Here is a 27,914-nt window from a genome sequence, read left to right as displayed (position 1 = left end):
ATTATATTAAATCTACAACAAAATCCTCAAAGAAGAACAAGTTTACAACAAATAAGATCCAGTGGATCTTCATAGAAAGCGTGTGTATTTATAAAATACAAATAGTGCATCTCATTATGAGATATATAATAACCGCAGTATTGCTAAATAGCACATAATCAGGAGGCTTCCCTATGGAAGCATGATTTGCTCATTGCAAAAATATAGTGAATTCCTAATGTAGGAATACTTATAATCAATCTCTCTTGAAAGAGATCTACAATGTCCTCTTATAACAGAGTTGTACATGGGTGTTTACATTGTTGTATATTAAAAACAAAGTGGCTCCTGCCAGGGTCTCCAGAGCTGACAGCAGGCTGCAGTTTTCTCTGTGCTGTTGGTCTGACAGGCCGGTGAATTGAGTTGAGACGGGACACGTGTGTTCTTCTCTGTGGACGGCTGCATGTTGAGGAAGAGCTTCAGCAGTCTTCTGTGGGACTGAGTCTGCGCTTGACACTGAGACAGAAAGTGGACGCTCTCCTGCACACATCTGGAGTAACCCTCACTAGCTGCAGGAGAGCAGGTGGACAGATTGTGTGACTTCTGCTGCTGTCGTCTCAAGAAATCCACCGTCATCTCCAGGATATCAGCTTTCTCCTGTCTGGAGTCGGACTGTTGCTTCAGGAACTCTTCACTCAGGAGAGACTTGAGCTTCTCGATGCTGCTGTTGATACGTTCTCGGCGAAGCTTCTCTACTAGTGGCTTTCTCAGCTGAGGAAAGAATACAAACAGATTTAGAATGTATGTTTAGAATATGCATATTTTTCATAACAGCTAAACTAATACTTTAAGTATAAAGTTAAATAAAATGGTCAAATATTTACCTTATTTGTGAGTGAAATTTGTCCTCCAGTGTTGATTTTTGCTGCACTGACTGTAGGTGCCATGACTGTGTTTGTTCTCTTCAGTTCTCCGTCAGGATCAGATCTGAGCTGAACTCTCTCTGTCTCTGTCCTCTATTTATACTCCCAAATCTCCATATGAATGTGTGAGTCTGGAGTGTGCTGGAGGTTCTCACAGTCTGCAGCCAATGGGTGCGTTCAAGCTGCCACATGGTTAGTGAAGCTCTTATTGCTCAAACACAATGAGCGTGTCTCCGTGGAGCAGGTGGAGGGGCTGTCCATTAAAATAGCGTGTGTGTGCAACCATGTTACCACTGGGATTAATTATGGGACTAGGCACGTGCCGTTTAACCAGAAGTCAAATTCGCCTCAATTATTAAATGTTTTAGAAATAAATATAATTTATTAGTTATTGGAATGTTAAACAATACATTAAACGGACAAAAACAATTAAATACAAGGTTTGTGGTTCATAATTCAACAGTTTAATAGTATTTTCTGGCAAATCTTTTCAGTCCGCATTAATAATTGTGTCTCTATTAAATTAAGAGAGGCTGCTCACAGTGGGGCTCACAAGTTTAATTTAACAAACCCAATCATGCAAACAAATACCCATCTCAATTAAGCACAGTGTGCTGTAAACATCCCTATGGGGTTTCGTCAGTGTCCCCTTAACACATGCCTAATTGCCATCTATCAGGCACACTTCTATTCAGCCGTCTGTATGTGAATGAACAGACTGTGGGAAAGCTCTGGGGTCTGCACTCCCAGTCCTGAATTACAAGTACAGCCAGGACTTTATTCTGAAAGTATCCATCCTAACTGAACAAGTAACAAGTGTAAAACCTGTAGCATTTTATTGTGGAACCTTACTAACCGTTGTGTATTATTCGAAGGGGAAACAAATAATGCACATGCATAATATTATTATAAGTCACAAATAAGCAAACTTGTGACACTGACTATTATCTTTTCACACAAGATCAGACGAAGAGTTTGTTTCAAATGAGATAACTCGTGTATGTTTTTAATTATGTTATCATGTTTTTATTGTGTTTTAATGTGTTAGCTGTATTTATTTTAGTTATTATGGATTAAATCTGAACAAACCAACTTGAAATGCACAATAAAAAAAATTGACTACATAATCTGAAAAGGTATCTCATTTTGAAAATAAACTCTTCAAATTGTCTTGCTTTTCTTGAAAGACGTGTGTCAAATCGTGCTGGGAAAACAAGGTATCAGGATTTGAACAAACTTCCTACTAAATGATGATACTGATACTTTTATGTGCCACATGCTCTTTTATTGGGCGTCAGCTTGTTTCTTGACGTCACATAAGACTTCATATAGGGTCTCCACTTTCTCACAAACTTCATGTCTGTAATCCATCTCTCCACCTGCCTGCCAGAGGCAAGCTCATTGTTTCCTGTGCAATAAATGCCTCGCTGAGCATGTGGCAACCCTCCGCTCCTTTGAGTCGTTCTACCACCCCCATTGGCTGCAGACTGTGAGAACCTCCAGCACACTCCAGACTCACACATTCATATGGAGATTTGGGAGTATAAATAGAGGACAGAGACAGAGAGAGTTCAGCTCAGATCTGATCCTGACGGAGAACTAAAGAGAACAAACACAGTCATGGCACCTACAGTCAGTGCAGCAAGAATCAACACTGAAGGACAAATTTCACTCACAAATAAGGTAAATATTTGACCATTTTATTTAACTTTATACTTAAAGTATTAGTTTAGCTGTTATGAAAAAAATGCATATTCTAAACATACATTCTAAATATGTTTGTATTCTTTCCTCAGCTGAGAAAGCCACTAGTAGAGAAGCTTCGCCGAGAACGTATCAACAGCAGCATCGAGAAGCTCAAGTCTCTCCTGAGTGAAGAGTTCCTGAAGCAACAGTCCGACTCCAGACAGGAGAAAGCTGATATCCTGGAGATGACGGTGGATTTCTTGAGACGACAGCAGCAGAAGTCACACAATCTGTCCACCTGCTCTCCTGCAGCTAGTGAGGGTTACTCCAGATGTGTGCAGGAGAGCGTCCACTTTCTGTCTCAGTGTCAAGCGCAGACTCAGTGCCACAGAAGACTGCTGAAGCTCTTCCTCAACATGCAGCCGTCCACAGAGAAGAACACACGTGTCCCGTCTCAACTCAATTCACCGGCCTGTCAGACCAACAGCACAGAGAAAACTGCAGCCTGCTCTCAGCTCTGGAGACCCTGGTAGAGCCACAAGGACACTTTAAGATTTATCAGACAGAATTCAAGATGTCACTCTGAGATTGACATGTACTGTAATTCTAATGTAGGAATTTTATTTCCACCTCTGCTGCGTTGGCAGAATGTTTACATACTTTCTGAGAAAGTATGATTTATTCAAACTGTGTTTGAACATTTGTGAAAATGTTCAGTATCATTTGCCATGTGAAATGATTATTACCTTCATTGAAAATATGGATCAAGTGGTGGTTGTAGAAAAGTAACAGTCTGATTTAGACGTTGGAGCTTTATCAAGCTTTTCACCCATATTGGGTTTGAACCGCTTTTATTTATTGAAAGCATTTGGTTTATATTTCTATTGTTTGAAATGCATGATATTCTCACGTTATAGGAGAAATATTTATTTCGTTGAAAGATGACAAATGTCGCTTTTAATGTGTTGACATGAATTTGACTTTTCCCCTTTAGAGGGCAGTAATGTAAAATCACTTGTAGTGATTTGGATTGTTCTTTTAATGGAATCAAATTAACCTTTAGTGAAGGTGCATTGTGTATTAAATGTCTGTGACATTCTTTTTCCAGTTTAAAGGAATTGCAAATATAATTACATGAATTCTTCATGGTTGTGAAAACATTTATTTGCATGTGTGGAGTAAATCACTGTAACTGATGTTGCTCTTAACTGTTTGCTGAGCAAATGTGTTCATTTATTTCACTTATATGTGAAGAACAACAATCAAAGTACTTATGACAAATAAATTGTACAATCAATATCCCAACTCCTATTGTGTTTTTACAGTACAAACATAAGAAATGTTTAACTCAAAATACTATCTCTAGTAAAAAGCATTTCATTTTATAATTTTGTTAGCTTTTCCAGAGGACGTTATCAGTTCCACCTGTTTGTTCACCCAAAAATGGTCCCAATTGACTTGAACATAAACATTTTTATTCCTACTATGGCGACCATTGTTGGGTGAACTATTGCTTGACGTATATAAATGACTTATCACAACCACATTATCTTTAGACTATAGCACATATACTACATACTATAAAAATATTACATTTTAAAAGGGAATGCAACTTTTTGGACATTAATGAAAGAGGATGTAGTAAGTATTATTAGAAACAATGATGTATTCTCAGATTTATGTAAATGTTATATTGTAAAATTATGATGGCATTTAAGGCTATTAAAACTCAAGAAACACAAGATGTAGTTTCCTAATCAGTAAAAAAAAAACGTTCAAACATCATATTTGGACTGTTATAGATGTTATAATAGGATAGGTCAAATTAGTGAACTTGACACGATCTGCTCTTGAAAAATGACAAAATATACAGTAATTGCTTAGTCAAGAAAAGTTGATGTCCCCACATTCAGGTAGTCCTTACACCGTGAGAGAAGTCATGTTTTAAAACAGAAATTCCACAACATATACAACAAAATGTTGTAAGAGCTACACTTTGTTGCACAAAATTCCCCAAAACCCAGCACATTAAGAACATATTAGTAATGGGACGGTGGACTTACTGAATAAAGTCTTGACTGCTGAAGTAATGCCTTACTGAGACTTCAGTCCCTAGAGTTTTCCCACACTCTGCCCAGACATCTAAACAACAGTATTCATCAAGAGCAATTCAGAACATGGTCAAAAGACCTTCAGCTGACGTTCCCAAGAGAGATGGTAAAGAATTTGTGCCATTAGGCATAATAAAGATGTATTTGGAAGTTACTTTTTAAAGATGCAAACCACCATTTTAAAGGTGAGCTATGCAGTAAATTACAAGCGGTGGGTCTAGTAAATACATTTCCATTAAAACATTATTTGGAGTGTTAAGGTAAACATGAAGTTTTGCATTATTTAAGGACATTGGTTTTTAAATCACCCACCATTTGTTAATAGAGTACAGAAAAAATCTAAATTTTTTAAATCCATAGAGATAAAAACAATAAAAAGTTATATAGTGCTTTGTTACACGGAAGTGGTTGTTTCAATAAAGCAATACAGTGTTCAGTTTCTTGTTTTTTATCAAATAGGTTAAAATAATGTTTAAATGCATAGCTAAAGATTTAGAAACATTCTAGATTATTCTCTTCTAAAAACCAAAATAATATAAAAGAAGAATAATTGTATATTTGTTAATGTAAAGTCAAGGACAACCTGACCACACTTCAGCATTGGGTTGTCACCACCGCCAGGACCACATTTCCCTAGAGAGCTCTTTTTCTATTCTATAAACTACATCCACCAGAGGGGATGCCTCAACATGAAATCAATTTAGATCCTCTCTGTGAGATATGAACAAAATTATGTTGAGATGAAACTTGTGCTGGGAAGTTTCCAGTATAAATGGCGCGTGCTTTGTCAATAAATGACCCCGGTGTGGGACAACAAACAAAACATTGAAAGAGGGGTCTCCACTTTCTCACACACTCTCTATCCCCAATGCCCAGCCCTCCACCTGCTCCCATGAGATGTGCTCATTGTATCCTGAGCAAAAAGCATGTCATTTAGCATGTGGCGTCCCTCTGTTCCTTGTGCCAGTGGTCTGTTTCCATTGGCTGTAGACTGTGAGAACCTCCAGCACACTCCAGACTCACACATTCATAAGGAGATTTGGGAGTATAAATAGAGGACAGAGACAGAGAGAGTTCAGCTCAGATCTGATCCTGACGGAGAACTGAAGAGAACAAACACAGTCATGGCACCTACAGTCAGTGCAGCAAGAATCAACACTGAAGGACAAATTTCACTCACAAATAAGGTAAATATTTGACCATTTTATTTAACTTTATACTTAAAGTATTAGTTTAGCCGTTATGAAAAATATGCATATTCTAAACATACATTCTAAATATGTTTGTATTCTTTCCTCAGCTGAGAAAGCCACTAGTAGAGAAGCTTCGCCGAGAACGTATCAACAGCAGCATCGAGAAGCTCAAGTCTCTCCTGAGTGAAGAGTTCCTGAAGCAACAGTCCGACTCCAGACAGGAGAAAGCTGATATCCTGGAGATGACGGTGGATTTCTTGAGACGACAGCAGCAGAAGTCAAACAATCTGTCCACCTGCTCTCCTGCAGCTAGTGAGGGTTACTCCAGATGTGTGCAGGAGAGCGTCCACTTTCTGTCTCAGTGTCAAGCGCAGACTCAGTCCCACAGAAGACTGCTGAAGCTCTTCCTCAACATGCAGCCGTCCACAGAGAAGAACACACGTGTCCCGTCTCAACTCAATTCACCGGCCTGTCAGACCAACAGCACAGAGAAAACTGCAGCCTGCTGTCAGCTCTGGAGACCCTGGTAGAGCCACAAGGACACTTTAAGATTTATCAAACAGAATTCAAGATGTCACTCTGAGATTGACATGTACTGTAATTCTAATGTAGGAATTTTATTTCCACCTCTGCTGAGTTGGCAGAATGTTTACATACTTTCTGAGAAAGTTTGATTTGACTGTGATTGAACAGTATTGTTGTCAGAATGTAAAGAATCATTTGCTATGTAAAACGATTATTACATTCAAGAAATACAGATCAAAGTATTTGATCAGAGGAAAGTTAAAGTCTGATTTAGACATTTGAGTTTTATCAAGCGTTTCACCCATATTGGGTTACATTTTTTACACCTAAGGATGTTTAAACTGCTTTCACGCGTAAAGCAATTTATATATACAGTATTTCTATTGTTTGAAATACCTTCAGTGCTCTTCTTGTTATATAAGAAATCGTTCTTCGTTTGAAAGATATTTATTGTGTGTGAAAAGCACAAATAATTCTTTATGATGTTTGTATGTATTGACGTGTGTATTGGACCCTGTAATGGTCTGGTTTATATATTCACATGATTTAGTGTATATCTCTAATGCATACTCATGTTACCGCCTTCTTTGAAGGAACAATCTCTGTATAGTTTCATATTTGAAGCAAAATATAAAAATACACTTGAAAAATATTTGAATTCTGTTGTTGGATTCTTTAATAATAGATGGTTTCATCGGACGCACGTGTCTGGTCTGTAGTTAACTTCTGGACCATATTTTGGTCATAATCTAACCATTAATTTTATGTGTAATGTATATTTATATTTAATTGTATATTAATTATATTGAATTACATAAAAACCACTCAATCGTTATTGATTCTTTGCGAAAGTCTACCGGAAGTTCGAGCCAAATAGCGTTTGTGCTATTGTTGCTGAAACGTCACAGATTTTATCACAGTTCATAACCTTGAATGGCATTGCTTTACTCTTCAATGGACTAACAAGTCAGTAGATTTACAGTCTTAAGTATACAGTCAGCATGATAAGAATCAGAACATTGGGTTAGTAGAAGTCATGTTCAATATTAGACTTTTGAACCACAGTATGAAACCAACTGTACTTGAACTGACTGTATAAAACAGATTTCAGCTTCATGTACAATTTATCTCAACAAAACAACTTTAACTTTCATTTTGGATAACTTAATGGACTTTATGTTCACTGATTCAGATCATCTAAGAGTTATGCTTGAGGTTCACTGATCAACAAATTGACAATTATCTTTTATTTAGGACGTCTTTTAGATTGAATGAAATATTCAGGTATGACATGTGTGACCCTGAAAACAGACTTTAGACATTTATGAATATAATTTGAAAAACGCATTAATATGAATTGCTTTAATTTACATTAAGTTTTGTTTACATTAACAAATAAGTAATACAAAACCTGAGATGTGGGCTTAAGTTCAAACTGACTTAGAAAAATAAATATTTTTGCAAATCTGGGATATTTGTTTTAAATTGTATGGTTGAGAAATTCAGTGAGCAATGATTCAGATATCTTTCATATTTATTTTCATATTGCACTTCAATGTGAAGTACTGCACACACAAAATACCTTCGCAGAAGGTCATTCAAATCACTAACAGTGAGTTTACACAACTGCCCTTAACAGGGGAAATGTCCAATTCATGTTAACACATGAGAACAGTGAAACAAAGCATTTGTTCTTTCAACACATCATTTCAAAAGAAGAAATATGAAGATACTTATACAATAAGAGCATTCATTTCACACAACAGAAATGTAAATTAAAGGCTTTCATTAAAAAGCAGTTTGAACACCTTTAGATATAAAGAAATTCAACCCAATATGGGTGAAACGCTTGATAAAACTCAAATGTCTAAATCAGACTTTAACTTTCCTCTGATCAAATACTTTGATCTGTATTTCTTGAATGTAATAATCGTTTTACATAGCAAATGATTCTTTACATTCTGACAACAATACTGTTCAATCACAGTTAAATCAAACTTTCTCAGAAAGTATGTAAACATTCTGCCAACGCAGCAGAGGTGGAAATAAAATTCCTACATTAGAATTACAGTACATGTCAATCTCAGAGTGACATCTTGAATTCTGTCTGATAAATCTTAAAGTGTCCTTGTGGCTCTACCAGGGTCTCCAGAGCTGACAGCAGGCTGCAGTTTTCTCTGTGCTGTTGGTCTGACAGGCCGGTGAATTGAGTTGAGACGGGACACGTGTGTTCTTCTCTGTGGACGGCTGCATGTTGAGGAAGAGCTTCAGCAGTCTTCTGTGGCACTGAGTCTGCGCTTGACACTGAGACAGAAAGTGGACGCTCTCCTGCACACATCTGGAGTAACCCTCACTAGCTGCAGGAGAGCAGGTGGACAGATTGTGTGACTTCTGCTGCTGTCGTCTCAAGAAATCCACCGTCATCTCCAGGATATCAGCTTTCTCCTGTCTGGAGTCGGACTGTTGCTTCAGGAACTCTTCACTCAGGAGAGACTTTAGCTTCTCGATGCTGCTGTTGATACGTTCTCGGCGAAGCTTCTCTACTAGTGGCTTTCTCAGCTGAGGAAAGAATACAAACATATTTAGAATGTATGTTTAGAATATGCATATTTTTCATAACGGCTAAACTAATACTTTAAGTATAAAGTTAAATAAAATGGTCAAATATTTACCTTATTTGTGAGTGAAATTTGTCCTTCAGTGTTGATTCTTGCTGCACTGACTGTAGGTGCCATGACTGTGTTTGTTCTCTTCAGTTCTCCGTCAGGATCAGATCTGAGCTGAACTCTCTCTGTCTCTGTCCTCTATTTATACTCCCAAATCTCCATATGAATGTGTGAGTCTGGAGTGTGCTGGAGGTTCTCACAGTCTGCAGCCAATGGGTGCGTTCAAGCTGCCACATGGTTAGTGAAGCTCTTATTGCTCAAACACAATGAGCGTGTCTCCGTGGAGCAGGTGGAGGGGCGTTTGGAGAGCAATGAGACTGATTCGGCTAGTGGTCTGTAAATGTGGGAAATTCGTGACCTCGTAAAGTGATCTAAGTGACCGCATAATGTCAAGTTGCTTCAGTCTTTAAAGCTTAATTTATTGTGTCTTATTTTGTCCTTTTGTCTTTGAAGAGTTAGGCGTATAGACCCGTGGGCCATGCTGGATGTTTAGCAAATTTTCCAAATGAAGAAAATATTTTTTCCCACCGTTGACCATTTATGATTTTCTTTTTGTAATTTTGTAATTTTACATTTTAATAATTTTGTAAAAAAGTGACAAAGTACTGGCAAGTTGAGGTAAATATATATTTTTAAAACAGTAAGAAAAAGTAAATAAAAACTACAAATAGAACATGAAAGATAAATAGAAAAAATAAATAAAGCACAATTATCAAAATTATAAGAAATGCAGTAGATAACAAAATAATGTAACAATAATACATGTAAAAATAAAAGATAATAATACAATAAATATATTATATTTTATTATTATATGGTGTTCCTGTATACAGTTGCTTTACGAAATATGAAATATAAAATATAAAATATAGAAATATATGTTAAGTGTACATGCTGCTTGTCTTTTAGTTTTATGAGGTTCTAACAACACACTTCTGTTTTGGCACACACTGCACACTTCTCTTCAGACACATGTCCACAGCTGGCTGGCCTTCTGTCCAGCTCTCGGTCACACGCTCCACTCTCAGCAGTGAGAACCTGGGAACGTCGGTGATGTGAGGCTTCCCACACTTATTCATGAAAGACACTGATCCTGCAGATAAAAGAAGCGTGGCCCGTTACACAAAGTCAAAGTGACCCTGCCTCCCACTTCCCACAGCTCACTCTTCTCAAGCTTCCAAGGCCGCCGGGCTAACCATCTGGAGGCATCCTTCAATTATCACCCATTAACAACAACAACCCCGCCCTCAGCGTGTGCTCTATAGACAGATCAGATGACTTCATCTGCACTTTCTGGCACACTTAAAGGAATCCAAACCTACATTTTGGTCATTCCCTCATGTGCATTTATCACATGTCATTATTTATATCTTTTTTATATCAGATTTCTACACCCCCTTCTTCTGCCGTCTGTTTGTATATTTAATATTTTGGCTGAATTGGGTTATCTAAAGGTGCAGGTACTATTAAAAGTATATTAGGCCTAGATTCATTCTACAGAAATTAACAGAAGTGTGTTAGCAACTAGTGGCAGCAAGCCCAACCAATATGCTTCCCTGCATCTTATATTTGTAATATTAAAATAATGTTAATAAAATTAAAACATTAAATCCATCTTTACCATGTCGACGTTTATGTTTTTTTATAGTCCCTCATAATATAACTGTCTGGAGTATTTCAGAACAGATGTTTAAGTGCACATTCCCACCACATATTATTGGCTGAGGACAACATGAATTAGGTCAATGCAAATTCTCATGCTGAATGTCTGGATCCCTTGAGTGGCATACCATATAAAAGACTGCTCCCTCCCACCTGCTTGTTGAGTTCGGGTCCTTTGCATTATGGCATTATTTATTTAAACAATCCAGCTCTATTGTCATATCGGAGATTCCCAATTGGTTCAAAAGTGTGAGAACTTACATCTCATTAAATTCAACCAGGCTGTGTATAAGTAAGACCAAAATGCCAGTGAGAAATCACTCCGCATCATTCCTTGACACTGCACACGGAGAAACAAACCACTCCATCACCATGAGAGATCTGCAGAAAATGTAAGTTGTTAGGGTGTTATGAAGGAGTTTTTCAAATGTAAAGTTTTTCTAATGCTTTGTTTGAATGTTCTTACTCGATTTTTGTTTCTCATGTGAATATTTGTTTTTCTCTTAGGGGTAAAATTGTGAGCCTGGAAAGGAAATGCTCCGATGGTATGGAACATCTTAAAAGCGTTCTAGACCACAGACAGCAGAACGTCTCTCCAACTGACCTTTGGGAAAAGACTGTGTCCTTCTTTACTCCAAGGAAGACCTTGATCTTTCACAACGGATACTCCAAATATTCGAGAGAGACACTTCGTCTGTTCCCAGCCCCAGCAGAAGATGTGGCTCCGCTGTGCATATATCAGTGATGCTTTATTCAGACGTCTTCAAGATTCAGCACCATAGAAGAGGTCACCAGGCAGAATTTTACAAATCAGGGTCTGCTGGAAGTGCTGAAGTGAAACTCATCCTGCGTACTTGAAATGGAGGTGTTATTCTCCTTTTAATATTTCTTCCATCAGTATAATCGTGCAGTCTTTTGTAAAGACAACATCTTACACTAAATTCTATACTGGTGGGGAAATTTTAGCTTGTCCAGAAAAGGACCGTATTTTGGGAATTGTTGTAACAACAATTGTAGGTAATTGCTTTGATGCGATATACGGAACAATGTGTTCAGTGGATACATGAAGCATCTGTGAATGTTGAATGAGACATCTGAAATGAAAACTGTATTTCTTTTATCGAAAAGAAATGTTTGGTATGCTGTTTTTACAGGAGCCTGTGTTAATTCCTTCAGAATAGATTAATATTCTGAAATGTCTGTGCCAAATAAAATAAAAATAATTGTTTGCTTGAAATATTTTCCAATTCATTTCTTCTTGAATCCTGTGAATAATTTCACACAACAACGTAACAGCACAATACATTATCCGCACAGACACTTAAAATGGCTCAGTTGCAATATTTTAAAGATATGTACGTTGTAGAGATAAGGTTAAACGCGTTTCTGTACTGCCATCTAGCGGTTCCAACCAGTCAATACAATGACCAATATAACGGAGTTTGGGGTTGCGCGACTTTAAATTCTTAATATTCCAATAAAGGCGTGATGTGTAGCCTATACATTTAACACACTGTATAAACTAAACTTCCTCCTACCACTCTTCACCTAAAAGCAGTGTTTCTTTCAGCCGCCTCGATATAATTGTTTCACTTCCAATCCTTACCGTTTGATGTTTGAGATGTACACAGCACAAAGCTCAACACATCACTGTGGTGTGTCTAGCTTAAATTGGAACATCTCAGTGTGTGTAATGCACTAACATTAAAAACAGGAATTCAGGAGGGGGCGCGTGATTTATTGCCTCACGCACAAGTGCGTTCCTCGGGAGAGCCGGGCAACTAATTCCACCGCTGTTGCGCTGGACCACCAACTCCACATTACTGCTGTCAACCAGCAATCACTCTCTGCGCTTCTGGCCTGGTTTCTTTATGTGATCAAACCCCTAGGAGACGAACCCCTCCCTGTTTAATCACACTTGTAAGAATGCACTGGGTCCGAACAGAACAGCAGTGCAGTTCCGAAATGTCTTTTAGCGCATGACTGCGCGCAGCTTGTGTGTCATTGTCATAAATAGGCCTTTTTTAATTGCAGCTATTATAGACAATCCACAATATTGCAAGTTTAATTTAGATGTTGTAAAACTTTGCATGCGTAAATGTTGCTCATTTATTTCACTCTATATAATAACTGTAGTGAGTGTAGCTATTGTAATGTAACGAGTAGGCCTAATATAATAAATGAGACAATCAAATGTCAATTAAAGAACGACAATGATGCATTGTCTTCTAATTAAGTGCAAATGCAAGACGATTCACTAAATTAAATGCATGTAGCACAAATTCATTCATATTGAATGTTAAAATACAATACATGAAACAACATTTTGTTTTTTTAACAAACACTCGCAACTGATCCTTAAAACGGTTACATCTATACACCGTGGGCTCAGTGCGCTTCTTTTGTTGAGGTATTTAGGTTAGGCGACGCCCGTGACTAGTCGCAGCCTTCATCACTGAATGCTCGAGCACAGACCCGCGCTCCCGTCTACAACTTACACGCGCTCATTCTGGACCGCAAACAGATATAACGGACCACAAACGAAGAACCAGGTGATCAAATCCGTCATTTTCTTTTACTGAACTTTCGCTTTGAATGTTTCTGAATGTTCTTTAGAATTGAGTTTTGTTTTTAGATTGAGATTTTTTTAAAGATCAGTATCAGTGTTCTGTTTTTTTTCATGTTTGCATGGTTGTATATATTCATTCATGTTTTTGTCATAATGTCAATTTAATAGAAGATATATCTTATCTTATAATGGTTCAGCAATGGTTGACATGCTGTTTGACAGAGAATGTTGCTGTTATGTTTTTGGCACATTGTAATTTTGTGAGGCAGTATGTAATGTAGGCCTACACTACACCCCGATCCCCGTTTCCCTTTGAATTAATAATGTTACTGTTTACATAGACTAATGAGAAATTGGAGTAAACCTTTGATATTTTTAGGCTCCAGCAGCATTCGGTGCGCACAGCATGGGATCGTGCAAATGAATGAAGATAATACCAACATATCAGCTGCATGCATTAGAATAATGAAGAGCACAACAGAGACTTTTTCAATAAATTGCCAATGTGTTGCAATAGCTTTTAGTATTTTTAAGCTGTATAAAAGCGAATATATTCATTGTGTTTAGAGTCTGTTGTTCATATTAGAGATCCGTATTGAAGGATATACTGTTTAATTTGATTTAAGTTAAATTCATCAAAAAATTTAATATATAACACATATACCAACATTCAAAATGTAAACTTAATTTAAATATTCCAGTTAATACATGAGGCATCCTTGGGCTTTATCTAAAACATCCACATTGTACGGTCATGCTTAAATTTCTCAAGTTTGTTGTAATTTGTATGTTCATCCAGCGATTGGGGACTGCTGGATTTATCTGCAGTCTGTCAGTACAAAGCTAAATTCACTTGTTAAATTAGTCACACTCATCTGCTTACTGTGTGTAATCCACTTTCTGAGGAGAAAAATCCCTTGGTTTGGATTATTCATACTCATCTTTAAAATGCTAAAGTTTGAATGGTATATGGATGATTACAGTTAAAGCAAATGTGCTTACAAGTCTGTGTCAGAATTTTATATTGTAAAAAGTCTACATCCCCCCAGACACTATTGCTTATGCTGTAATACTGTTTTGGCCAGCATGGCAGACTATAGACATTGTGGTACAATGTCAAGATCAAAGACTCAGTACAGAATCTGGCGCTTTAACTCCCAAAGCAAATGTTTGCAAACGTTCGGAAAAGAAGATCAACGTAACTTCAAATTGTATGTCCAGTTGATTTGACTTTAAAACATTATTTTCTTGCTGTTAAGCATTGAGCTATGTGATGAAACCAGCTGTTTTCTGGAACATCTAGAGCAGTTAAGTGTGGATAGTGGGAGGTTTTTGCCCATACTTTATCTTCTTTAAAGCCTGTTACTCCACCTAAAATAAGATATGTGGTGCATTGCTTAAATTAAGCACAATTTTTGGACACAAGCACTATATTGCTATCTCGTGGAAAATCACTGTGAGAGTGTTCTGGTTATAATAAGAATAAAAAAAGAGAAATGTCATGTAATAAATCTTACATTAAAATAATGTTTAATTTATTGTTTTTGCTCTTCTAGAATGACTAGCGCTTTATGTTTGCGTGTTGGCTCATTTCTCCTTATTGACTTGGTGATGATCACATCAAGCACTGAGACGGGGCAGAATGCAGCCATGGATATCTTCAGTGAAAATGTCATTATCCCACCCAGGCCAGAGGCATCCATTTATCAACATCATCATCACAGGAGACACAGAGATCAGAGAGAGAGGATAAGATCAGGTCAGCTCAGAGAGACGCCTCACATTGTGTTCCACACCCAAAATGAGCGTCCGGAGCTGGAGGGCCTGAGTCCTGTCCGCTTAGAGATGGAGCCAGGAGTTAAAAGATGGGTAAAGAGTGCTAGGACCTTCCTGGGGTTGGATACCTTAATTCCAGAGCAAATAAATATATCTCCAGGTGCTGAGATCTCAAAAAAGCATCCTACTGGTCACAATGTGTTTGGAGGACACATCATTATGGATCATCGTGATGAAGGTAAAACTGCTCAAATGTAAGACATAAAACATCCTTACAGCTATCATGTCAATGGTCTACTAAGCATTTTCTTCATATAGAACCAAGGGCATCGGTTAAGAAACGGAGGGTTGCTTTTGTAAAAAGGCTAAATAAAGAGAGTCCCACAGAGCCTGTGTTTCCTTCCACCACCGCTGGGTCCTTCACATCCCCAGTAACTGCATCAGCTGATGGAGAGCCCTCCACAAGACCGGCCCCCACCAGTAAACCACAGGTGATGATCATCTAACTCTTTGGGCTGATTAAAAATATCTTTGGCCCTAATCTATCATTGTCTAGGAACAGGCTTAATACAATTTTATCAAAATGACCTATAGTATAATGGATAAAAGGTTCATGCCATCCATTTAACTGTGAATCTTACAATAAAACATTCTTGTTTATTAGCTCAAGAGCTCTACAGCAGATAACCTTGATTTGTTCCATTAAACTTTAATTTAACCAGACAGATGCATGAAGTGATTAATGTTGTTGAAAAGGAGCAGCAAAAAGCAATTTGTTAAAGAATTTCAATACCGCATGCATACTGAAGTTGTTTTGTATTCCAGGTCAGAAGTTATTCAGATCCGGATGTGACACCCACTTTCAACATGGCGTTGTTCGACTGGACGAATTATGAAGATATGAGACCTGCAGACAAACAGCTCAATAAGAGATGTATGACCATGTATGACAAAAAAATATTATACACTTTCTCAGTTTGCTCGTCTTTGTGTGTTTTATTTCTTGTGTGTTTTCTGTTTGGAAACTTTGCAGCAAAATGGATCGCAGATTCGGATGTACAGCCCACTAAGAGCACAAGTAGTGAAAATGTGACCCTTACATCAAATGAAAACTGCAAACATCACCTGGATTGCCAACCAGGTAAATTTTTTCCTTTGGTTTTACACAATGAACACTTTTTATGATACCTCGATTGCCTCATTTTACCTTCATTCGATGAACTGTCGCAGGTTCCTGCTGCAATCTCAGAAATCACACATGTGAGATTCACAACCGCGGCCTCAACAACAAGTGCTTTGACAACTGCATGTGTGAGGAAGGTGAGCAAGAATTTTACCTCTAAATTTAAGATTTTTAATTTTAAGAATTTTTAATGGCGGCTGCACATATTATTTCTCATCCTTTTAAATGTTCCTGATGTTTTACAGGGCTTCGGTGCTATGCCAAATTACACAGAAATTACCACATCAAGCGCAAAAAGGGACAGTGTGTTGATCCCGAGGGTGTAAATTTAAACCATGGCATGTTCATTGTTGTTTAAATAAGGCAGACTGATATGTCATACAGCTTTCCAAGCGCATGTAATGTATGTTTTACTGTACAATAGACACACAAACGTCTTTCATGTTTATTTTCTTTTGATTGCATTTCCTAAATTTCTATAAACGTTGACAATAATACTTTGGGCAAAAATAAGACATATTTCTAAAAACAGATGTACACAGACACGTACTTGCATGACCAATACATTAATGATAAATGCAAATGAATTGCATGGATGAAGTTCTGTATTATCGTGATATGAAAACTACAATGACCTTTTGAAGTTCAAAATGTGCAACAAATGTAACATCAACGTATTGCATGTATAGACATAAATAATGACAGTTAGATCTTCCGAAAATGGTTAAGTGAAAAGCTGTGTCAATTGTTTTTGTGTTAATATCAAGGACCAAACAAAACATGATCACAACTGAGCTGCAGGGAACTAAGCGAATGGAGGGACTTGCATGGAGAAAAGCACAACGGACATTTACAACTTACATTATTAAACCTTTAAATCTTCCTTTTGAAATACTTCAACTGGGTTGTGCTGAAATTCATCGTGCCTATTAAGAGCCATGGGTTTGTTATTACAGGATAAATGTTTTGCAGTATATTGTGCAGTTTGTTCTCTGAGCATGGCAAGTCTAAATGTCGCATATTACCACAGTAAATCTTTTTTAACAGTATGTTAAATATGATCACATATTGTTTTTTTATCTAATTAAAAGTATACTGTCATCAGTGCTTTATTGTGTCTTACAAATGATATGAAATGATTTTGTTTCAAATAAAAATCTTAAAATAATAATGAAATAAAAAAAACTATAATCTAGTTTAAACATGCAATTACACTTCAGGACTAAAAATACAATGCGTATTTTAACCTATGCGATAAGCGCCAACGTACCCAGAGTATGGGAGTCAGATCGCGAGCTCTCAAACCGCGCGAGATTTCCCGGTGAGATCTTGCTGTTTTCAACATGGCAGGCAGCAAGTTGGTGCTAGAAGGAAGGATAAGTATCATAAGCTTTATCTCAGGTCTGGCCGTCATCGTAGTACCGTTACTCGTCAATTTTGGCTCTCACATTGACTGGATTTTCGATTACCTCACGGACGTAAACGGGAAAATAGTCATAGCGGTGTATATCACAGTTATCAATGGCTTCCTGCTAATCATATACAAGGGACCTTTATACAAGGTAAGACTCGAGAGAAAGATCTGAAAATGGCACATTACTGAACCGCCTTGCATCGCTCGTGTTATACCAATACAAGCTAAATATAGATCTGCGTCTACAAAGGCAACAAAACTCTATCACTGGTAATGTGTTGTGTTCCAGTATAATCCTATTATACTGCCAGACTAATGGGATCTTGCAAGGTTCATGACGGATAGCTCTCCAAGAAGACAGCTTACAGTTTAGCTGGGTTTGCATTATTGTGGATTGCTAACAATATCACATTTGCTCTGTTTTTTTCCTGTCCAGGTGGCTGTTAGGGCGTGTTTTCTTGGATTTACCTTTGGATGCGGCCTCACTTTAAGTTGTGCAGATACAACATGGACACACTTTGGCTGGTAATAACACTTTTTAGCTGGGAATGTTTTCTACAATCGAGTTACACAAAAACTGTCCGTGTTAGTTTTGCTTGTATCAGTTACAAGCAAATGTTTTTTTGTGATGAAGCAAATGACTGTGATTTGTTTTGTTCTAGGTATATGTGCTCACTGTCGTTCTTTCACTATTCCGAGTACCTGGTTACTGCCATTATCAACCCACGCAGTCTATCCCTTGACTCTTACCTTCTCAACCATAGTGTTGAGTATACAGTAGCAGCTGTTTTCTCCTGGGTGGAGTTCACTGTGGAAAAGCTCCTGGTGCCAGGTGTGTTTAGATATCCGCATACCATTCAAACAAATGATTTTTAAATATGTTTTAATTGTATGTTACTATATGATAGAGGTAAAGCGGTTAAACTGGCTCTGTGGGGTGGGACTGCTCATGGTCTTCTGCGGAGAGAGCCTGCGTAAAGCAGCCATGTTGACCGCAGGGTCTAACTTCAACCACATAGTGCAGAATGAGAAGGCCCAGAGTCACGTGCTGGTCACAAGTGGAGTTTACGCACTTTTTAGACATCCTTCCTATGTGGGCTGGTTTTACTGGAGCATTGGCACTCAGGTACTTCAACCACTGTTGAGTGTCTAACCATGTCCAAAGGATAATGCCAGCCTTTTTATTGCTTGATCTTAAACATTTGCTTTTGGTTTTCTGTGTCTCAGATCATTTTGTGCAACCCGATATGTATATTGGGGTATACAGTGGCCAGCTGGCGGTTCTTTCGAGAGCGAATTGAGGAAGAGGAGATCTCTCTCATACTTTTCTTTGGAGAGGACTACATTGAATACAAGAAGAAGGTCTTCACCGGCTTGCCCTTCATCTCAGGGATCAGGATTAATTCTTAAGGCAGTGCTGCATTAAAGGGAGGAAATAGCCTGACAGTGCCCACCTGGACTCTTCTGACTGGCACTCTGAATGAGCTAGCTGCCTAGTGGCATCATGGTGCGCCCCCTTTGGGGGACAGCACAGACAAATGAGGTGGCAGCACAGTAAAACTGACCTGAGACACATTGGTCTGCTCGGAGCAGGGTGGAGCTTCCCGCCCTTAACATCATCAGATACTCGCACACCAACACCACATTCCTCAACATCTCCACTCCATAGTATTTCTGTTCCGTCTTACTGTTCTTGTACATGAAACTGAAAACAAGTTATATGTCATGTGTCCTCGTATTTACAGCTATTATCACTGGCATTAGTCTTAAGTCATAAATCTTAATTTTTACACATCGTGTTTATTCATACATGCATAATTTCATATGCTGGTTTTGTGGTTAGAAACCTTATTTATTGTTGGTCGAAAGTTTTCCCAATAGATTTTTAAATATCTACCTTTTGGTAAAAGTTTTTTATTGAGAGGTATTAAATACTGCATGAAACGGAAGTAGCGATTGTCTTTTTTTCCGTATCGTGACATATACCCGCGTGAAACAAATTCTTAAATGAGAAGAAATGTAGGGCGGGACTTGATTTTATCCACCGACAACTTATTATCAGTTTGCAATCTGTCAGTCATTACAGCCCCGCCCTCGCGCCATTCCTCGTGACCAGATGTGAAGACGGGTCATTTTGAGGTGTGAAGTGCAAATTAATTTTTGAAAATAATGATGTGCACGGATAAATAATTTCTAGTAAATACTTAAAAACAATCAGATTTTAATTTCATGCAGACTTTAAATTGGACCTGAAATAGTTTATCGTGTGTGGGAAACCTTTTGTGACAATCTCCAAAGATTTGTGATTTGTTGATATTGTTGAACAGTTTTAAAAGGACGATTAGAGTAATAAACATATCTGATCAATTAAAAGCTAAATTCATCTGTATTTCTTGTTCTTTACACTCCTGTTGTTTTCCAACATGGAGCAAACAACGTGTTTGTCTCAGCCCAAATATTTAAAGTAGTCTTCCAGTGTATGCGTCCAGATATGTGCTCTCATCTAACTCACTCTGTGTCTTGCATTAGTTGCTTTCCCTTCACTCCCACATGAACTCATCGTCATGCATCCATGTCTGTTCATTATCCTTCATCCTTGCATGACACTTGAAAAAGAAAAAATAATTTCTATGAAGGTGAGATTTAAGAGAGCAGAACGCACGCTGTATCCAAAGTCTTGACCTTTCTGATTTTACATTCTTGGGAGAAAGGCCCCACTCTTCTCCAGGCATGGTGTAGCTTGTATCGACATTGGATAAAGACTAGTAATTTCTTGCACACTTTCAACCAATGAAGAGCACTATATATGTGTACAGAAGGACATTTTAACACATGCAATAGGTTTTTATAACGTAAGAGTTCTACTTTGCTTCTGCTGAGCTGTGTGAAGAATCTATTGGGAGAGGACCACCCTACCTCTGGAATGAAAACTGTAATGCTTACATTATTGAAATTTAAAGCAAAATGTAACAAACCTTTCAAATATAAACTCGATTTACACAAACACTCAAGCTAACAAAAGCTTTTATTTTACTAAAACATAATTGTGTAACTACACGAAAGTACTTTCAGTTATAACACACTTGTTATCAAACTACAGAAAACTACATTAACTTCGGGCTCAGAAAATCATCTACTATACTATAACATAACTTAATATTAGAAATTTATAATGTAGCTTATAAAAGTTTTATCTTTTATTAAATACATGGTTAATTCCATGAAGTTTGTTTCACAGTGTTATCTCTTTACGATTGGCTGTGTCAATGTTCTTCTGCTTGCTTGTCCTATAGTAATCCTTGTTCTTAGGAGTGGTCTCCTCTGATAGGATGTTTAGAGTCCGGTTGTCTTCGACATTACAGGACAGTTCATTACTGTTCAGATGAAGCAAAAAAACATTACAAATAACTTTTTTGCAACCCAGTTTTGGGTCAAGAAGAAACTAACCTAGCTACTGGGTTAAATTAACACAGAAAATTATCATATTTGAACCCAATGGGTTAAAACATCAAATTTGTGTGAGATGTGTTGAGAACAACTTACCTGGGTTGTGTTTCAGGAGTGGAGGTGCTGTCTTCATAGAGCTTCAGCATAATTTCTGTGCGATCATCTTTGAGTTCTTTGGGCTCCTTAAGTCTTTACAAGATTAAATTAAATGTATAAATCACGAAAATGTAGGTATGATATGGCTGCAGTTAATTTATTTGCATATTCTGGCAATATGATTCGTGCTGTTAGAAAAAGAATGTGGTGAAAAATTCATTTCGATGTTTATTACCTGGGCTCCAGGCGTTCTTTCACTTTCGCTATAGACTGAATGTAGGGCCCTATTTGTCGGGCAATGGTGGTCAAACAGAAGTTCTCCTGTTTTAACTGTAGCAGGTCATGAAGCTGTGCTAAAGATGAGAAGAATCAATGAAGAAAATGAAGAAATACTTTCTACCACCAGCTCATCAAAAACATTTGAGGTGAGACAATAGCTGCGTCTCAATTCGAATGCTGCGTCCTCCAGAGGTCGCCTTTGTTGGGCGCATACGTCATCAAGGTTTATTATTTCAGGTTTTATATACGAAAAGCAACTGTTACATTTCAAGATAAGAATAAATCTACATTGATTATGTCTTAAGAGGAAGAAATTCAAGTTCATTAACTTGATGATGTTAGTGGTCGACAAATGCCACCAATGGACGGAGGATGCTGCATTCAAATTGAGATGCAGCTAAAGTGTCTGCTGCATTCACTCACCTTCATAAATCTCTTGTTCATTCGCCACCCTCTGTAACATCTCCTCCCAGATCTAAAAATAAAAGTATAGGACAGTGGGTTCTCTTTCTCCCCTCCTCAGAATGTCAGTCTAGTACCAGCTATCTCACCTCCTCAAACATGGCTCTCATTAACTCCACTGAGGAATAATCTGTTGAAATCTGTTCGTCCACCTGTAGAGATCTCTCCAAAATCTCACCCATGGTGTCGGTTTTTAATAGGGAATGATGTTTGGTTAGATCTCTGTGAATCTCCTGCACCTGGTCTTTGAGTTTCTGGATCTCTGTCTGCAAAATCTGAATAACACATCATAATAAGAGGTTAGTATGCAAATATGTCACTCACTCTCTGTAAAACGTTATCAATTGTTTTTAGATTACTGACATGACTTCATCAAAAAAAACCTTCTATTTGTGTAAAACATTTGTTTACAGGCAACTAGTTTGCTCTTAGTAATAGAAAATAAATAACAGCTTTTAAAATGCAGTACACCTCACCCTGTAGCTGTTCTCGTAGCTGCAGCAGTGCTCCATAAAGGGCGTCTCTCCCCCCTCCGCCAGCAGAACCTTGGTGCTGATGTATCGATGTGAGCTCGGCTTGCGCACCACAGAAGAGCATAGAGACATGTCACTCATGGATGGAGAATGACAGAGGACTGACAGAGATGACTGCATCCTGCGCAGAACGGTCAGATGTGATATTTTACATACAGTTGAATTCTTGAAGAAACAGTAAATGTAACCAATTGTATAATAAGACTCACAGTCCGCTGGCATTTGCCAAACTTATTGACATGCTTCCTGCAGTGGACATTGACCGACGTTGTGCCATCAGCAAGAGAGGCTCAAGACAGCGGGCAAACTCAGAGCGATACTCTGTATTTACCTAAATGGATAGAATAGATGCAACATCTACTTACTTAACTGTGCTTGTAAAAGGGATAGTTCACCCATAAAGGAAAATTATTTATACTCTAGTTCTTTCAAATCTGTATATATTTCTTGGTTCTACTGTTTGTAACCAAACAGTTCTCTGACCACATTGACTACCATAGTAGGAAATATTTATTAATAAAATTAATTTCAATAAAAAAGTATTTTTTCCTAGCATGGCACTAACAATGTCAAGATGTGCTTGATACCCAGGAGACACATAGTGATAAAAAGTATTATTTGACTACACTGTGAGTTGCTTTGGATAAAGGCATCTGATAAATGCATAAATGTAAAAGTAGTAAACTTGCCTTACTGCTCTGTGCTGGTCTCAGTCTGTGTGGTAGTTTAACAATCTTTTTCAGTCTCTCCATTAATTGCTGCGTGTGGTCACGGACAGGACAAATGAAAAGCAGTCATTTAATTCAGGTCATTTTACTCAAAACCCAAAACATATTATTATATGTGTATTCTTAAAAGATCTTGTTTTTACTCACATATCCCATGTCTAAGAACTCAAATTTATTGGCTGAGCTTAGGAAGGCAGAACAAGTGACCAGATTAACCTGAACGAATGATACAAAATATTGTCATAAAGTGAGCAGAGCTGAGCTCAACTGAGGTGAAAGATGGTCTCACCTGAAGAGTTGGCAGGAGTGCAGCAAGATGAGATAACTGCTCTTTAAAAGCTTTTTCCTTCTCTTCATGCTGACTGCCAAGCAAACATATACAATGACTCACTGCGCTGCGATACCTTTGTAATAAATATAGACCACTTTGAAAGACTTCTGGTTCAGCGTTGGTCTAGAATATCATTTTTTAACGTTTAAACAGTATACAACCGACAGAACATTTATAACCTAACCAACTTTTAAACAAAAATCTTAAAACAATGTATTTAATATGTACGTTTTAAAGGTTAATAATATTAAATGAACAAAAACTGAAACTGGAAGTGCTTCTGGACTATCTTGTGAAATGGTCTATATACTGTACATTTATCTATTAGATATTTTTTCAGACATAAAATGTCATAAGTGCTTATTTGAAAAAATAATGCACACTTTATTTACCTTCGTGCTGCCTTGAGTAACATTTTTTTTCTCTCTGCCAGCTTTTCCTACATCAAAGAAAAGTACATTAAACAACTTCATCATTCTTTAAATAATGATTGATGATCCATTATTTTATATGAAATCACATGAGCATAATAACATACCTGCATGTTATTGAACAGAGTGCAGATGGCGCTCTCCTCTTCATCTACATTGGTCCTGACTTCCCCTATCATGGCTTTGAGCAGAACAATCGCTTCTCGTGCTGATGTCTGAAGCTCCTTAACAGCCTGAGGTCAAACGTAAGAAAAATGAGAGACGTCAGTCAGCGCTCCTCATCTCGCATTGTAGTTGAAGCACAATGTAGTGGTCCAGAGCAGCATGGGAGAGAAACTCACTAAGACGGCTTGGTCCAGTTTTTCACAGCCTTGTATATATGCTGTCTCAATATCAATGCAGTGTGCTCTGCTCTCCCTAAGGGAAAGGACAAATCTGCATGTTTATTAAAAGATCATAGAGTCTTTGCAATGCTCACTGGCTGTTTTTAACTCACACTTGCATGTCTCTGAAGCAGTTGATACAGAGCATGGATTTCTTCTCTGTAGAAAACATGATGTAGAGTTCCCCATGGAGGGCTAAAATCAGAAAAAAACATTACACTGTGTTTGAGATAAATACCCAACTGTAGCTTAGACTAATGGATCATGTTCACCTCTGGCTGGCTGTTTTTATCAAAAGGCACTCTAATATTGCACTTGATGGGGACAAAATCCAGAAAGATTACAGATGAACCAATTGAAATGAAGGTTTTACACACCACATTTTTTGTGGGCTGCTTTGGTGCGCTTTGCAAGGGAGACAATCTCATGGCAGGCGAACATCTTGGCTTTGTGTGTGGTTTCCCTGCAGTCTCGGCACAGCGGCTGGCAACAAGTGTTGCAATAATACATTGCATCCACATCCTGGCATTCGTGACAGAAGAAAATTGTCGATAATATTTTTCATAACATTTTTTTAAGTAATGCATAATATTTACAGGTAAAGTTCACACCAGCTTTCATCTGTGGAGCACATAAGAAGATATTTTGAGAAATGTCTCAGTGGTTTTGTGTCTATGCAATGGAAATCAATGGGAGCCAATGTAGATTGGTCACCAACATTTGTCAAAATATCTTATTTTGTGTTCTGCAGAGGAAATTAAGTCATATAGGTTTGAAATGACATGATGACCATTTTGACATTTTGGAATATTGCATCTTTGAGACCTGTTTCTTGTACTCCAGATCACAGTTAGCACACTGCACAGTCTCCTCGCTGTCTGCTGAGCTGTCCAACAAGAACTTTAGTAGTCGATCTTCTGGAGGGAGAGCATTGATCCCTTTCACAATAGACTGATGTCTAAAAAAGCAGATTTCAAAGAGATTTATGTGTGTGTGTCTGTAAAACGGTTCACCTATTGCCTGGATACATTTGGCAGTCTGCATTGATATGTGTTATCTCTCCCTCGTAGCAACAACGACATAAATAGCACTCTTCTAAATTCTGAGACAGAACAGAGAGCGATAACTAAACCCCCAAGAGACAGAAATAAGCACAAACAGAAACATACAGAGTCCCCCCCAAAAAAGAGATTGAAGATATTTTAATAGTTCTGGGATGAACAGAGCAGAATCCATCTACAGTTCTCTAATTTACTTTAGTATTGAGTGCGTTTTGACAAAAAAGTATTTTAAAACAACATGTTATCTATTTCTGTAAATTTGAAGTAGTAAGTAACAATGACAAATACATAATAAATTCACATCAGTAATATATGTTATACATTATTACACAGACGGCAATATGTAACACTCAAAAAAACAGCAGACACTAATTCTGAAAATTCAATGAACAGGCTAAAATCTATTAATCAAAATTCATACTTACTCTAACATGCTGGCTTATAAAGACCACCAAAATAGTCCCATTTTTTAGATATCTCCTATGTTAGCTCATCTATGCATTCAAGATTTGATGGTGTCCGCAATTACACTTCAGCTACACTTTATGACAGCAGAAGGGAGACCACATAGGAATTTTAGCTATCTCTAACTACAGCCAACCCAGGAGAAGTGTATCCAATGTCAGATGGCATTGGGTTCATTGTTTGATGCCGTGTCCTTGGCACATAGTGGCAAGAGACTTTCTATTAAGTCTAAAACAAAGGCAGGATTTGTGTTGCAGCTGTTGGCCTCATGAAGGTATTCTCTCCAACACATACTTCTTTGCAGCTCTGGCACCACAGATCTAACCATACAGCAATGCCTAATCTTAGATTTTTTTAAATTAGAGATGTCATATGCACAACTGGACAATACCTCCATATTTAACACGTTTTCTTTAGTTCGAATTTGAGATGATATGGACAGATTGCAGCTATCAACGATCAATCAAAGGTGCAAAGCCTTACCCACAGAGGGGGCAGATCAGCCGGCTTTCCACTACCCTACCACGCAGACAGCTGGCACAGAAGGTGTGATAGCAGTCCAGTAGACATGGATGCTCATATTGTTCTTGGCACAAATGGCACACCAGAGGGTGACAGTTGGCACTGTCCAGGTCAAAAAGATTATCCAGAGGGGAAAAAATTTCTCCAGACATCTGAATCTGAAAATATAACGAAGACCATCAGATTATCCGCAACATATTTCTGAGCACATTGCCATGCTTAATTCTATTCACTATTCTATTACATGCTTAAAATCCTTGTAACATTGTATTTGGGTTGCCCTTCGTTCAGAAAAAATGTAATGTTCCTTGTTCAGCAACTTTTAGATAGCCAACAGATACTTAAAATGTTAATGGGGCATATGCTTCAAACTTTTAACATAAAGGTCACAGGTATGAAAATATATTGTAAAATTCTAGACATACACAGTAGACTACTCTGTAAATACCTAAATACCTTGTCCTGTCCGTGTATTCCTCCCTTGGTAAAGTGAATGTTGTATGAAGGTTCTGTAAAGGGTCCTAGATGCTGTCAGCTGACTCTCCTCTATGGGCTGAATGAGGGAGTGGTATGTGGGGGCAAGAACTGATTACACAAGAGAAACCAGATATCATTGCCTTTTAGAAATATACCCCATGTCAGTAATAACAGTTATTACAGAATATTTTTTCTAAATCAATATTTACCCAGATAACAAAAGACAAGGTAATGTTGAATAGATGTATTTTTTTCTCAACCTTGATTTAATTAAATCAATTATCTTTGCTACCTGGGTAATATGTGAGATTAAAACAGTCACTGCATACTATTTTAAAAGATCAAGTAAAGCACTCAACCATATTAAAACCGAACTCATCAGCTACATCAGTGCTAGAGCCATTGAAAAACAGAGTTGCGACACTCGCATAGACGTCCGTTGGAAGAATGAAGCGCGGAAGTAACTTGTGTCATGGTGGGCTTTGTAGTTCCAAACATTGCATTGAAGTCCATTCACCCAACACATTCGCAGGTAAGTTAATTAAATACATCTCTGTTAAACTGGTGTTTTATTATAACGATTTTTTAAAAATAAAATATTGTTTTCCTAAATAAAAATAGCTTTTCTGTGTTTTTATATGTGTGGTTGAACGGTTTTCTATAAAGATTGCTCATTACATAAAACGTTATCTACCCCTCCCCGAAGAAATTATATAATAAAATCTCTTACTGACTGAAATGGTTTGTCTTGTTCATTTTTCAGCGTTCTTTGTGGTGCGTTTACTTGCTGTCATTGATCGTTTATTGATAAATGACTTGTGCATTTCATGTAAATGCCATAACAAAATTTAACATTGGTATGTACTGATGATCATAGAAACATAAGAAACAGATTTTTGCATGCATGCTGTTAATGTATTGCAAATTATGCATAATTCCTATTCAAATTAAACAAACAAAACTGATTAATACCGTCTCTCTAACAGTCATCAGACAAAATCTAAAATGTAAT

General features: G+C 37.6%; 7 protein-coding genes across 7 annotated transcripts; 4 read left to right on the top strand and 3 right to left on the bottom strand.

Annotated features, from left to right (window-relative positions):
• Positions 1-309: 309 nt before the first annotated feature.
• Positions 310-1,093, bottom strand: LOC306906675 (transcription factor HES-5-like; the record flags this gene model as incomplete). Its single annotated transcript, XM_079478274.1, has 2 exons — positions 310-750; positions 1,058-1,093. The coding sequence occupies 2 exons, from the start codon at positions 1,091-1,093 to the stop codon at positions 310-312; spliced, it is 477 nt and encodes a 158-aa protein (XP_079334400.1).
• A 1,388-nt stretch (positions 1,094-2,481) lies between these two features.
• On the top strand, positions 2,482-3,883 carry LOC306906276 (transcription factor HES-5-like). The gene is made up of 2 exons (XM_079477541.1): positions 2,482-2,585; positions 2,699-3,883. Exons 1-2 carry the CDS (start codon positions 2,523-2,525, stop codon positions 3,119-3,121), a joined length of 486 nt encoding a protein of 161 aa, XP_079333667.1. The 5' UTR covers positions 2,482-2,522; the 3' UTR covers positions 3,122-3,883.
• Positions 3,884-5,782: 1,899 nt separating this feature from the next.
• On the top strand, positions 5,783-7,062 carry LOC306907182 (transcription factor HES-5-like). Its single transcript, XM_079479123.1, has 2 exons — positions 5,783-5,886; positions 6,000-7,062. Exons 1-2 carry the CDS (start codon positions 5,824-5,826, stop codon positions 6,420-6,422), a joined length of 486 nt encoding a protein of 161 aa, XP_079335249.1. The 5' UTR covers positions 5,783-5,823; the 3' UTR covers positions 6,423-7,062.
• Positions 7,063-7,935: 873 nt separating this feature from the next.
• LOC306907067 (transcription factor HES-5-like) lies at positions 7,936-9,193 on the bottom strand. Its single transcript, XM_079478900.1, has 2 exons — positions 9,090-9,193; positions 7,936-8,976 (listed from the first exon to the last, which is right to left on the bottom strand). The coding sequence occupies exons 1-2, from the start codon at positions 9,150-9,152 to the stop codon at positions 8,554-8,556; spliced, it is 486 nt and encodes a 161-aa protein (XP_079335026.1). The 5' UTR covers positions 9,153-9,193; the 3' UTR covers positions 7,936-8,553.
• A 5,683-nt stretch (positions 9,194-14,876) lies between these two features.
• draxinb (dorsal inhibitory axon guidance protein b) lies at positions 14,877-17,380 on the top strand. The gene is made up of 6 exons (XM_079478273.1): positions 14,877-15,328; positions 15,409-15,581; positions 15,916-16,024; positions 16,124-16,231; positions 16,321-16,410; positions 16,519-17,380. The coding sequence occupies exons 1-6, from the start codon at positions 14,926-14,928 to the stop codon at positions 16,629-16,631; spliced, it is 996 nt and encodes a 331-aa protein (XP_079334399.1). The 5' UTR covers positions 14,877-14,925; the 3' UTR covers positions 16,632-17,380.
• A 161-nt stretch (positions 17,381-17,541) lies between these two features.
• On the top strand, positions 17,542-20,688 carry icmt (isoprenylcysteine carboxyl methyltransferase). The gene is made up of 5 exons (XM_079477819.1): positions 17,542-17,835; positions 18,124-18,212; positions 18,350-18,519; positions 18,596-18,813; positions 18,915-20,688. Exons 1-5 carry the CDS (start codon positions 17,617-17,619, stop codon positions 19,095-19,097), a joined length of 879 nt encoding a protein of 292 aa, XP_079333945.1. The 5' UTR covers positions 17,542-17,616; the 3' UTR covers positions 19,098-20,688.
• A 7-nt stretch (positions 20,689-20,695) lies between these two features.
• Positions 20,696-26,975, bottom strand: rnf207b (ring finger protein 207b). The gene is made up of 18 exons (XM_079477818.1): positions 26,882-26,975; positions 26,387-26,583; positions 25,203-25,335; positions 24,755-24,899; positions 24,491-24,572; positions 24,336-24,411; positions 24,102-24,227; positions 23,956-24,002; positions 23,522-23,594; positions 23,380-23,448; positions 23,194-23,262; positions 22,714-22,835; positions 22,448-22,625; positions 22,061-22,246; positions 21,933-21,984; positions 21,466-21,583; positions 21,231-21,323; positions 20,696-21,061 (listed from the first exon to the last, which is right to left on the bottom strand). Exons 2-18 carry the CDS (start codon positions 26,575-26,577, stop codon positions 20,920-20,922), a joined length of 1,902 nt encoding a protein of 633 aa, XP_079333944.1. The 5' UTR covers positions 26,578-26,583; positions 26,882-26,975; the 3' UTR covers positions 20,696-20,919.
• Positions 26,976-27,914: the final 939 nt, after the last annotated feature.

This window comes from Barbatula barbatula (genome assembly GCF_947034865.1).
Source record: "Barbatula barbatula genome assembly, chromosome: 17".
NCBI lineage: Eukaryota > Metazoa > Chordata > Actinopteri > Cypriniformes > Nemacheilidae > Barbatula > Barbatula barbatula.
Note: the sequence above shows the minus strand (reverse complement) of the source record. Positions and strands in the feature narration are given on the sequence as shown.

Excerpts from the sequence above, each read along its gene's own strand:
- LOC306906276 (XM_079477541.1), top strand. The coding sequence starts at position 2,523 with ATGGCACCTACAGTCAGTGCAGCAAGAATCAACACTGAAGGACAAATT. Across the intron at positions 2,586-2,698 it reads AAATTTCACTCACAAATAAG|CTGAGAAAGCCACTAGTAGA; the intron begins GTAAATATTTGA and ends TTCTTTCCTCAG.
- LOC306907182 (XM_079479123.1), top strand. The coding sequence starts at position 5,824 with ATGGCACCTACAGTCAGTGCAGCAAGAATCAACACTGAAGGACAAATT. Across the intron at positions 5,887-5,999 it reads AAATTTCACTCACAAATAAG|CTGAGAAAGCCACTAGTAGA; the intron begins GTAAATATTTGA and ends TTCTTTCCTCAG.
- LOC306907067 (XM_079478900.1), bottom strand. The coding sequence starts at position 9,152 with ATGGCACCTACAGTCAGTGCAGCAAGAATCAACACTGAAGGACAAATT. Across the intron at positions 8,977-9,089 it reads AAATTTCACTCACAAATAAG|CTGAGAAAGCCACTAGTAGA; the intron begins GTAAATATTTGA and ends TTCTTTCCTCAG.
- draxinb (XM_079478273.1), top strand. The coding sequence starts at position 14,926 with ATGATCACATCAAGCACTGAGACGGGGCAGAATGCAGCCATGGATATC. Across the intron at positions 15,582-15,915 it reads CCCCCACCAGTAAACCACAG|GTCAGAAGTTATTCAGATCC; the intron begins GTGATGATCATC and ends TTTGTATTCCAG. Across the intron at positions 16,411-16,518 it reads CAACTGCATGTGTGAGGAAG|GGCTTCGGTGCTATGCCAAA; the intron begins GTGAGCAAGAAT and ends GATGTTTTACAG.
- icmt (XM_079477819.1), top strand. The coding sequence starts at position 17,617 with ATGGCAGGCAGCAAGTTGGTGCTAGAAGGAAGGATAAGTATCATAAGC. Across the intron at positions 18,213-18,349 it reads ACATGGACACACTTTGGCTG|GTATATGTGCTCACTGTCGT; the intron begins GTAATAACACTT and ends GTTTTGTTCTAG. Across the intron at positions 18,520-18,595 it reads GGAAAAGCTCCTGGTGCCAG|AGGTAAAGCGGTTAAACTGG; the intron begins GTGTGTTTAGAT and ends ACTATATGATAG.
- rnf207b (XM_079477818.1), bottom strand. The coding sequence starts at position 26,577 with ATGTCTGGAGAAATTTTTTCCCCTCTGGATAATCTTTTTGACCTGGAC. Across the intron at positions 25,336-26,386 it reads CTGATCTGCCCCCTCTGTGG|ACATCAGTCTATTGTGAAAG; the intron begins GTAAGGCTTTGC and ends CTGCTTTTTTAG. Across the intron at positions 22,626-22,713 it reads TTGGCAAATGCCAGCGGACT|GATGCAGTCATCTCTGTCAG; the intron begins GTGAGTCTTATT and ends CGTTCTGCGCAG.